We start from the raw sequence: 12343 nt of genomic DNA, 5'->3' as shown, positions 1-12343 counted from the left end.
TCTGGCTTTCTGTATGTGTGAGATTTGTGCAGTTAGGAGCCCAGACGAGCTGAGATGTCTGGAAGGTTTGTGGAAGCAGTTGCTATTGTTGAGGTATGCTGGGCCAGCGTTATGTAATGCCTTGAAAGTGTGGGTGAGGAGCTTGAATTGTGAAAGCTCCTTCAGATGTGTTGTGATCTGAGTGCGGCATGGGAGGTTGAGAGTTATTCTGGCCACAGATTTCTTAATGATCTGCAGCCTTCTGGTGATTTTCTTATTGATACCGGCATAGAGGTTGTTCCCATAGTCCAGTTTGCTTGTGACCAGGGCATGCATGACTGGTTTCTGAATTCTGATTTGGAGCCACTTGAAAATCTTCCTCAGCCTCTTCAGGGTATGTAAGCATGAGACAGTGACAGCATTGAATACGGTGGTCCTTTCGAGTTTGTTGTCGATGATAATCCCGAGGTTCTCGACGCGGGTGATGGATGTCAATTCTAGCTCTGTTGGCCAAGAGGTGGAATCCCACAGTTATGTGCTCTTCCTGAAGATCACAATGTCAGTCTTGTTGGTGTTCAGCTTTAGACAGTAGGGGGCAGATTTATGATAACTGGCGCATCCCCAGGGATGCGCCAGTTATTTTGCGCCGCTGCTCCGCCACCCATGGTGCGCCGCATTTACAATGCGGCGCACCATGGGGCAAAAACGGCTCAGATGCGTGACGCATCTGTGCCGTAAAGGTGGCGCATTGCTGGAGTTGAGTCGCAAGTGCGACGCAGCTCCAGCAAGGCTCGGGGGTGCCCCATCTTTACAATGCTGCGTCAAGACCTACGCCTGCTTCAAGCAGGCGCAGGGTTTTGACGCAGCATTGGCCTGAAAGTGACTGAGTGAAATCTTATAGATTTCACTCAGCCACTTTTGTGAGGCGCACCTGCCCCGGAACGCCCACCCTGCGCCGGAACGCCCACAAGTGGCGCAGGGCTTTACAACGTGACGCATCTGCCTAGATGCGTCACGTTGTAAATGGGTCATAGGGATGCGCCACGTTTACGCCGCAGTTGCGTGACGCAAACATGGCGCATTCCCATCATAAATCTGCCCCTTGGTCTTTATCCAGTGGGCAATTTTAGTCAAGCAAGCATTGAAGTTGACCCTGGTGCTGGGCTTTTTGTCCATTAGGGAGAGAATGAGTTGCATTCTACATCCAAAGGTCATATAGTAGAAATATGCAACATTTGAAAATTGATAATTTTTAGCTTTTTGAGGCATTTCCTAAGGTCCACAGTCAGCAATTTTCATAAAAAGTGACATTTTTAATTGAAAAATAAGTTGCACCAAATGTTGTTTACATCACACCTGTAGTGAATAAACACTTTTTTAGGTCTCAAAGTGGCCAACTAGGCCATTTTGATATATTGTAATTGCACCAGAGTAATGGGAGTAATTTCAGTAATTTTGCCTTACTCTTGTAAAGAACAATTAAAGAAAATTGCAAAATCATGCCTCTTTGTGTAATTTAGAGTAATGTGGGACACAAATGAGGATATGAGCAAAGGAACAGAGTGCATGGGGTTTCTGGATGCTGGAGTTCATGTTCTGCTGTATTTTGCACTACTTTCTTAGTGCAAAATGCATCCTCTGGTTCCTTTTGAATGCAAGGGTGCATTTTGCGCTTCAAAAATAATGCAGAGTTTTGTTATTTTCATAATTATGTGTAATCTTGCATACTTGTGCTGTAATCTTGCATAATTGTGCTGTAATGTTGCATAATAACACTGCAGCAAATGACATGGGTTACACCCTTCACTAGGGCACTATCCAGCTATTCTCTCTCTCTCTCTCTCTGTGAACTCTTAGGGCCTTTAGTTGTATCTTCTTTGATGCACAGTTTCGATTTGTTGTCCTCATGTTGTTAAAATTCATAAGTAAATGTTGTGTAATCAACTTTTCTGCTTCATTAAATGAAATTATGTATTTATGTAATCTGTTCTTCCCTCCTCTTCTTTGTTGTTAATTCCTTTCGCCAATTCATGTGAGGGACTTGTCTTAGGAACTGATCTGGAGAACAATGATAAAACAGAAAAACAAAGCTCAGCATTATGTAATGAACAACTAACAAAAGTTTCCATAGGTCAAGAAAAACGTAATCCACTGGATAAATTGAGTTTTGCTAGGATTTGTATGTGATATGCCTGGCTTGGCACTGCCCTTGCTGTCCGTATTCTTAGGATCCACAATAGCAATAGCAGAAGGAGAAAGGAAATAGTTTTCGTAGACCTGTTTTACTTTTTATGATATCCACTTTTTCCCCTTCTTCAGAACCCTTAGCAGGAAACAGGAGGCCATTGATTTGTCAAGGATGAAGCAAGGTGTCAACCCACATCAGGCTTATTGGGGGGGTTCATGTTACTTCCACCACTGAAGCATTTGGTGAATCAACGTCCATGGTTCACTCATAGAACAATCACCTTTTTGCATTTTGAATAAATGGAAAAATAACTTGTGGGAATACCCACGGATATCAGGAGACTATTTTTATATGTGTAGAATTTGATCATTTGGATATTTCTAATATATCCTATACTTTCAGTTTTAGAACAGTACACTTAAAAGCAATTTTAAATTCTAAAATAAAAAAAGCATTGCTCTCGTCTTAAAAGTCAGATAGTTCATATGGGAATTTAACACCTTTATTTAATGTACATAATAAAATCTCGAAATTAACAATATGCTGTGGTTTATTTAAACCGTTGAATAAGATGAAGTGTATAACATTGGGGACATTTTGAAAATCCACTCGTCTCTGGACTAAGGTCAATATCATCAGCATTGCCTGCCACTTTTAATGTGAAGTTCTGCAGTATAGTGGTGAAGAACAGGAACAACTCCATGCGGGCAAGACCCTCTCCGAGGCACATGCGCTTCCCTGAAGAAAAAAACATGATTCGATCATAATATTGACAATCATAGGCAATTGAGAAACTTCATAAACAATTTGAGGGGGTACTGAATATTGCGTTGATCAACACATTTTATAGTGATTTACCTATTGGATATAAATATGCCTATTAATTTGCATGCAAATTTACAATTTGATCATAAAACTAGACTAGTGATTTGCAGACAATGTTTTTTTTTCATCCACATGTAATTTGCTTGCTGTCACCATAAATGTGATGATCTGTTTCACAGGATGAAAAAAGATCTTGTATACAAATTACAAAAGAACATAAATTGCCCTTTTGGGTGTATTAAAATAACTTGGGAAGGCCAATATTGCATATATGGTTTCAACATAAATATTGTGTCCTAAACATAGTTTGCAAAACATTGACCGCTGGAGTTAATGACAGAAATCTACACTGAAAGGAGGCAATATTTTGTAAACAATATTTAGGACACAGTATTTATATCAGACAATATACTGTATATGATATTCTGGTACCATACCTCCGAAATATTTTATTGGCCTTTATTTGTTATATATTTAGCATTTGAAAAAAGTGAGAATTACACTTTGCTCTATGTTTAAACCAGATATCTAATCTTGGCCTTCCTGAGATATTTTAATAAACCCAAAATGGTAGTTTCTGTTCACTTGGAATTTTTACAAGAGATCTTTCTTCAGGGTGTGAAACAGATCATAACATTTATGGCGACAGCAAGAGACAATATTTGGTAAACAATAAAATACTTTAGGTGTTCAGTGAGGTCAGCTAATCTTTTGGACCTTTTTTTTTCTTCAGATTTACTTTCCTTCCTATCTTGAGACATTGTGTATTTGTTACGATCAATTAGAATCAAAAAAGTAAAGAAGGAAAAAGAGTAATAATAGAATTTGAAAGGATATGATAAGCAGGTGTGTTAAAAGGGTAAAAAAAATAACAATGATTGATAAAAGATGACAGAACAGGAATGAGTGACTAATTAATCAGGAGGTGTGTAGATACATTTTTTTTTAAAGTAGCAATATATAGACTAGGGTGCAATTCTTCGCTGTTATCTCTCCAAAGTCTCGTTAGCCTCTCACTTTTAACAAAAAACTTTAAATTCGTCTGTTCGCCATGTCATCTGCAGCTTAAACAGTTTGTCAGCCTTGAGCCCCAGGACACCATATGCCGGGGTATTTGAAATCCTTTGAAATGTTTATTTTTATAGCCTTTCTAAAGCTAACGCACACCGGGAAGTCCCGTAGACTGAAACAACATTAGGAACTATTAAAAGGCAGAGCCCTGTAGAAACCAATAGCATGTTGGAGAAAAAGCCAGGGTATTAGCAGCCCCCTAAATTTTAGCAATGCTGATTCAATATGAAATGGAAAGGTACAGTATTCCACAGTCTTGCCGCTGCAACAGAAAAGGCTTGCCACTCAAAATAACTCACTTATAATCTGGGACATTTGATCTGCACATCTTTGCTGGGGGTGTGGCTTTGCCAGCTGCAAAATGGCCGCACTCTGAGCGGGCTTTGCTGGCCAAGCTCAACATCCTACATGATCCTGCAGGCTTCTTCCACATCGATTCCTGAATTCGCATTGCTGCTACTCACCTGCTTCAGTGGCGTATATTGAGAACTCTCTCGCTTCTCTGGGCTGTTGCTGTGCCAAGATCTGCTGTGGTGCTGGGTCCCGGCTAGGCCCTGTGAGGTGCACGGACTTCTCGACCCTTCCGGGGCCGGCTTTTGGGACTTGACCGGTGCCGGACCTCTGCCCGAGGCAGCGCTTCCTTTCTGCAGCCGCCGGGGATGGTAGGTGAATTGCTGCAGGGCGTTTTGCTGTGGGGCTGGGAGCGCGCCCGTTGTTCTGCCCGGCCCAGCCTACGCACTCCGTCATTGCACTTTCTCCTCTCGCGCCCGGTGGCTAGGTCTTCATCATCAGGCCTGGCGAGGTGAGCGGCACACTCCTCTTGACCCCCCTGCTGAGGGCGGCCCCCTGCCTGCTCTGTCTCCGACTCCTCGGCGACGCAGACTGACGGGTCTGGCCTCTCCCTGGGGGTTGCTGGGGCCCTCACTGTGGTGGGCTCGCGGGGCTCCCCTGGCGGTGGCTTGGCGCTGCAGCTCAACTTCCTGCCTCATATCTTCATCCCTGCTGGCGGACTGGGACGTGACCTTCTGCCCTGCATTGGCGATGCCCTGCAGTGTCCTCCCAGCACACAATTGGACCACATGCCAGTTTTGCTCCCCTGGCCTTGCCTTCAGCCCAGAGCCTGACTAAGGTACCTCCTCTCCTGGTGGCCTTGCTGCCCGTCACTCGTCCTGTGCCACCCACTCCCGCTGCGCGGTGCGCCATTGACATCTCTGGGGCTGCATCCACGTCTGAAGTGGCGCTAGCCCACACTGCTGCAACAGTTATCTGGGGCTGATTGCTGTGACCTGCACATCTGGAGCACGACTCAACCGCTTCGCCCCACGTTGGCCGTTCACTCGCCTGGCTGCAGCGGCCACCTGGTACTGGACCTACAGCCCATCGGCTCCCCGCCGCCTTCATGTGCGGCCCTCCTGGGTTCTGGAACTCCTCCGACCGGTCACAGCTTGGCCATCCTGGTCTGCCACATCTCTTTGCGGTCCTCTCTCCTATTATTGGGTTGCTTCAACCTCCTACATCTCTGGCCATGGGCAGAACTGACCCCAAGCAGCCAAGATTGCTTTTGACGAGCGCTGCCAGAGGCGCCAGGAGGGTGCCGGTGCGGATGGAGGGGACCCGCTGGCTACAATCAAAATGGCACATACCCATGAGGATGATCTAAAGGACATCATATTGGAGGTTAAATCTACGGTCACCACCATTGCGACACAGTAGTATCAACTGTCGGCCCGCCTGGACATGGTGAAGGCCGGGGTTGACTCCCACGATGCCCGACTCCTTCATGTTGAGACCAGGGTGTCTGACGCAGAGGACGCCACCACCCAAGACCGTCAAAAACTGCTACAGATGGATAAGCTACTTGCCATTATACGCGATAAGAATGAGGATTTGGAGGCGCGTTTCGGTTGAAGCAACCTTCGCATCATGGGGGTGCCTAAGTCCACCAACATCTCTTGCATGGAGGACTATGTGGAGCAGCTGGCCCGGTAGCTCTTCGGTGATGTCCTTTTGCCTGCCTTCATCATTGAACGCGCCCATTGTTCCCTTTGCCCCGTCCGGCCCCTGGCTTGCCGGCTTGTCGCATCATTGCTAAAATCTTGAACTTCAGGCACCGCAACACTATCCTCTGGGCAGCCAGGGAAAAAGGGGATATCCGCCACCAAGGAAACAACCTCTTGATCTACCCGGACTATACCATCACAGTTCAAGCAGCTCGCCGTGAGTTCCTACCGGCCAAGCGGATCCTACAGAAACATGAGATCCCTTACTCACTAGCATACCCAGCCAAGCTGCGCGTCAAGCAGGGCACAAAGACTCTCACCTTTCTGGATCCTAAAGAGGCACTGGCATTCGCTAAAAAACTCGACAGGTCTCACCGCCCCTCACCTGCAAGTTCCCAGGCTACTGCTGCTGAAAACCACAGTGACAATGACTGACCTACTATTAGCCTTTGCTGTTGTATCTTCAGATGTACTTGTTCTTATGGTCTATAACTCTATGTTGGGCCTCTGGTTCCTGCGGCTCTCCAAGGCGCATCCATATGTCTGGTTATCTTCCATGTGCAGTTCTGTTTCTCTTTAATGGTTACTCCTAGTGCCTGCATATTTCCGTAGCTTGGCCACCCTGTCTCTCTGGCAGGGGTGTACGCTGGGCTTCGTCATGCTCCCACGGGATGATTCCCATTCTGGTCACAAATTCTCCTTCTCCAAGTTGTGGGTCCCTGGGGGGGGGGTTCGGATGGTGCCTCAGCCTGATTGGGGGGTTGGTGTGGGTGTGGGGTTGGGGGAACCTTGGGGTTTCTTTGGTTTTTTTGCAGGCTTCCGAGGATGGATTCCTGGTTTTTGGGGTTCATGGCTCCTTCTCGAAGCCTTGTTGTTTGTTTTTGCACAGTCAATTGCCTATGATCTGTCCTTAATCAGATTTCTTCTCCATGTGAAGCACCTTACAGCCACAGAGTCAACATTTTTTGCATTATTGGTGCATCTCAGAGAGTGCAAGATATGTCTGTTTTTATTACGTTGAATTGTTTCCTTGATTATTGTCATGTTCTTTACACATACATCCCATCTCATCGCTCACATACGCAGTTCTCACCCACTATCTCACTACTTCCATACACTCCTCCCTCGATTGCAGCCTCAGGACTAACACTACACTTTGGACTTGGAGTGTCCATGGGTTGAACGACTACCGAAGGCACGCTTGGTGCAAGCCCATCTTACTCGTCATGAGGTAGACATATGCTTTTTACAGGAGACTCATCTTATGCAGCCCACTGCCACAAGACTCCTCTCTCGACATTGGGGCAAAATCCATTCCTCCTTCTATTCCAATTATTTCCGTGGAGTACCCATACTATTGCGTAGGGGGCTCCCATGGCAGACTTCCCAGGTGTCCACCGACCCTGATGGGCATTCTGTAATATTATATGGCACCCTACGGGCTCAGCCTTGATACGCGCAGCAGTATATGGTCCCAACTGTGATGCCCCAGACTTTTTGGCTCGCATCTGGCACCGCATATCCTCGCTCGGCCCGCTGATCTTTTTTGGGGGGGGCAATTTCATTGTAACCTTATCCACCGCTCTAAACCGTTCCGGCTCCCATCTCTCACAACCACGCGCAGCCTCTCTTCTTAATTCCATTCTCCTGGACAATTCACTATACGATGTGGGGCTCACATTCACCCTGTGGTGCGCGAAGGCACATGTGTCACTGGCTCCCGAGGTTGTTGGTCCCGGCTGTATTTATGGATCACCTCCCCAGACGCACTGGTCTGGATGACCTCGGTGGATCATATGGCTCGCACTCTTTCTGACCTCGCTCCCGTCGGTTTGTCGCTCCAATTCCCCCACTCCCCTTGCCGTGCTTTCACATGCGGCTTCCCTCAAACGCACTTCACGATACTGTATTCTGTGATGAGATACACACTGTAATTGTGATCTATTTTGAGCTCAAGGAGGGGTCGGTGGACTCCCCGTCCATGCTCTGGGAAAGCTTCAAGGTAGTCATTTGCGGGGAATGTATTTCAAAGCAATCTGGCATCTTGCACTCCATCCGTGGTACCCTTGGCAAGCTTGAAAGGGAGATTAAACTGCTAGATGTTTCTCACGTCCAACACCCAAGCGCTGACACACTTGCTCAGTAAGCGTGGGCGTAAAATCCGTTTCGTCCGCGAAATTTGCGGATTTTTGGCAAATTCACAATCCGCGCGAATTTGCCCAAAAATCTGCAAATTCGCAAGCTGCGAATTATTTTGCTTGGTCGCGCTTGAAAAATACAATATCGCGCCCGCGCCGTTGACTTACCGTGATTCTGAGTCCGGTGAGTTGTTTTTCTCCCGGTTTGCGTGTGCTGCGCCATTTTCGATCTTGCTGCATGATCGCGCGAGAGTTTTTCGAACGCAATTATGTCATCGCGGCTCGCCATCTTGCACAGCAAGAGTTTGACATCGCAAGTACGTCATAAGGGTCCGCGATTACACATTGCGAGAGTAAACAATGCCGAACACATAGATGCGGCGCGCAGCTGACTTCCGGCGGGAGATTTGAACAGCTCACTTTCCCGAAATTGCAAAAATTGCAATTCTGCACAAGAAATCCACCGCAGGAAGCATAAACCTTCTGAAAATGATGATTTTGATCAGAATAACTCCTCAGATTGACATTTGGCTGCACTTTTTAGTGCAAGGAGTCCATTTTTGGGGGGGGGGTGGGAGGAAGGAAGTGCCCCAGAGTCTCCAACTTCCTGTTCCTGTCCAGCAGGCTCCTCCCAGTGCTTTGTTCATGTCCTGGTCACTTTTGATTTGGATATGGAGCTGGAAGGATTACTTTTTGTGGCTGCTGCTGGATATTTGTATTTGAGGACTTTTTGGACTTTGGAGTTTGGATCACTTTTGGACTTGAGATTTTACAAGTACGTTGGTGTTGCTTGTTGGGGCATTGCAGTTGCTGCAACTACAGTTTTAAAACTTTTTCACAATTTAAAAAATATATATATTGTGGGTAGCCACAGTATCCAGTAGGCCCAGGGTTAGTCATGGGTGCATGATACAACTGTTTCTGTATTTTTTTTTAACTTAATTCTCATTTATGTCATGGAATTTTAGCTCACTGTTATATGTTGATTTTTTTATTTTATTTTGGGGTGCCTGTAAAGCCTCACTAGCCAGTAGGACCAGGTGTAGTGAGTGGTGCATGGACCTAGTCTTTCTGTGGGGTGTCTTGAATTTAAACATCATTGAGGGCATGGATGGCATTGGATTGTGGTGATTTTTTTGTGTTTTTCGACTTTTTGGGGTGTTGTTGGGCCTGGCCATGTGGGTGGGGGCCATTTTGAGGCCTGGTACAGGCATGGCCTGGCCATGTGGTGGTGGTCAAGGGGCCATTTTGAAACCAGGCAGTGTGCTCAGGCCTGCACCCAGTTTGCCTTGCTTTCAACCATTATGACCAGGGGTACTCAGTGGTGCATGGACCTAGTCTTTCTGTGGGGTGTCTTGAATTTAAACATCAATGAGGGCATGAATGGCATTGGATTGTGGTGATTTTTATGTGTTTATTTACTTTTTGGGGTGTTGTTTGAGGCCTGGTACAGGCAGGGCCTGGCCATGTGGTGGGGGTCAAGGGGCCATAATTTTGAAGCCAGGCAGTGTGCTCAGGCCTGCACCCAGTTTGCCTTGCTTTCAACCATCATGCCCAGGGGTACTCAGTGGTGCATGGACCTAGTCTTTCTTTGGGTTGTCTTGAATTTAAACATCAATGAGGGCATGGATGGCATTGGATTGTGGTGATTTTTATGTGTTTTTTGACTTTTTGGGGTGTTGTTGGGGCCTGGCCATGTGGGTGGGGGCCATTTTGAGGCCTGGTACAGGCAGGGCCTGGCCATGTGGTGGGGGTCAAGGAGTCATTTTGAAGCCAGACAGTGTGCTCAGGCCTGCACCCAGTTTGCCTTGCTTTCAACCATTATGCCCAGGGGTACTCAGTGGTGCATGGACCTAGTCTTTCTGTGGGGTGTCTGCATTTAAACATCATTGAGGGCATGGATGGCATTGGATTGTGGTGATGTTTGTGTGTTTTTCGACTTTTTGGGGTGTTGTTGGGGGCCTGGCCATGTGGGTGGGGGACATTTTGAAGCCTGGTACAGGCAGGGCCTGGCCATGTGCTGGGGGTCAAGGGGCCATTTTGAAGCCAGGCAGTGTGCTCAGGCCGGCATCCAGTTTGCCTTGCTTTCAACCATTATGCCCAGGGGTACTCAGTGGTGCATGGACCTAGTCTTTCTCTGGGGTGTCTTGAATTTAAACATCATTGAGGGCATGGATGGCATTGGATTGTGGTGATTTTTGTGTGTTTTTCGACTTTTTGGGGTGTTGTTGGGGCCTGGCCATGTGGGTGGGGGACATTTTGAGGCCTGGTACAGGCAGGGCCTGGCCATGTGGTGGGGGGTCAAGGGGCCATTTTGAAGCCAGGCAGTGTGCTCAGGCCTGCACCCAGTTTGCCCTGCTTTCAACCATTATGCCCAGGGGTACTCAGTGGTGCATGGACCTAGTCTTTCTGTGGGGTGTCTTGAACTTAAACATCATTGAGGGCATGGATGGCATTGGATTGTGGTAATTTTTGTGTGTTTTTCGACTTTTTGGGGTTTTTAACTGATGTTCCTCTGGCTTCCATTGCTTTTAGGTGCACAAGAGAACCACCAGTGCCCGGAAGAAGTCCTGCAGCGGTGTGTGCAGCACAACGTCACATGACGTCTCGTGTGGCCACAGACAAGACAACTCTACAACTCGTGCAACTGCGGCCTGCTGTTCTGACATCTGAAGAAGATGGGCCCAAAGAAAGGTGGGCGTAGCGCCTCAGCGAAAAAAGTTGCCAGTGCCACTGCCAGTAAGAAGGAGCAGAAGAAGCAAGTGGCACCACCTACCAAGGAGACTGGTGTGCCCACCTACACCTTTTTTGGGGGAAAAAAACTACGCCTGCAGCAGCAGCGGTGTCCGCCGGGGACCAAGCTGGAGCAGCACCTCCGCTTCATTGGGCTCAGTGCCACCACGCCAAGTTAGGTCCAAGACCATGAGTGCTGCTGAGGCAGCCACTTTGGTTGTTCAATCACCATCGACCAGTGATGTTGGCTCATCACAAGAAAGTACCATCCAATCAACGCCGGGTGTAACTCAGCTGACGAGTGTTCAACTGATAGAGATCGCAGGTCACCCGACCAATATTTACACCACTTAGGTTTCGGGCCCATATACTTCACTTCACCATATGCATTGATCAGATGACCTTACAATCTACTACCAATAATCCTTGAGTCCCTTTCGATTATTTCCAGTGTACCCGACTTACCATCCACCGTTACGGGTACCTATGACCACGATGGGTCAGGGAGCTAGCTGTAAAAGGAAAGGCAGCAAAATACAAAACCCAACCTAATAACTTTGATATTCATCAAATAACCACGGACAACTGGGAAGTTTTAAGAATTTTATCTAAAACTCAGTTTCGGAAAATATAAGGTTTACAGTAAAAAAGCAGTCAATAATCAAGATAACAAAAAGAATATAACCATACAAGAAAAATGTAAGGGCAATCATTTAAGTTTGTAAATAGTGCGACAGGGAACGCGCTAAAAAGGGAATTTAAGAATAGACATCTTTAGAGGGGCAAGTTTATGCAAGTATATTTTTATACTACAGGGAACATATTTCATGAATATGAATGGGAAATTTTGGAATCCTAAACAACTATAATAAGAGCGAAAAGTGGAATACTCTAAAACTCTAGAAATTTACTTCAGTCAGTTTTATATGAGAAAATTATAGACCACATCAGAAAATTGCAAACTGCAATGGAGAAAATGATTTCTAAAAGGTAGGGTAACATAGGAACACGCTATGAAATTAAATGCAAAATGACTTTAGGATATGCAATGGTTGCGGAAAGCATGGAAATTTATCATGTGCAAAGGTATGTCTTTATTGAAGCAAAGACAGAAAATAGAAAGGTGCAGTTTTAGAATTTTCGGCAAGATATTTACCTAGACTGGTGTGAAAACCAACCCTGGCCACGGGTCAGTTAAGGGCAGGAAATACCCCCAGGAAGGACAGACATCAACGGGACAGCAGGTGCAGAATGGACACCCCAGGACAGGACAGGACCACCAGATTAGGATCAGGACAGGACCACCAGGACACGACCAGCACCCGCAGTTTGGAAGCAACGCCTGCGCTCCACCCTCTCTGCAGCTATCAGTCAGAACCCCGATTGGGTTAGCGAACTCCCCAGCAAAG

The 12343-nt window shown here is 46.7% G+C and overlaps 1 protein-coding gene across 1 annotated transcript in view; it reads right to left on the bottom strand.

The window, feature by feature from the left end:
* Positions 1-2717: 2717 nt before the first annotated feature.
* LOC144781697 (cytochrome P450 2C16-like) overlaps positions 2718-12343 on the bottom strand; it is a 428936-nt gene continuing 419310 nt past the window's right edge. Inside the window, exon 9 of the mRNA XM_078660674.1 lies at positions 2718-2905. Within this exon, the coding sequence (XP_078516800.1) occupies positions 2718-2905 (188 nt within the window). The remainder of the gene's footprint in view (positions 2906-12343) is intronic.

Source organism: Lissotriton helveticus, chromosome 9 (assembly GCF_964261635.1).
Source record: "Lissotriton helveticus chromosome 9, aLisHel1.1, whole genome shotgun sequence".
NCBI lineage: Eukaryota > Metazoa > Chordata > Amphibia > Caudata > Salamandridae > Lissotriton > Lissotriton helveticus.
This window is presented reverse-complemented; position numbering and strand designations above follow the sequence as displayed.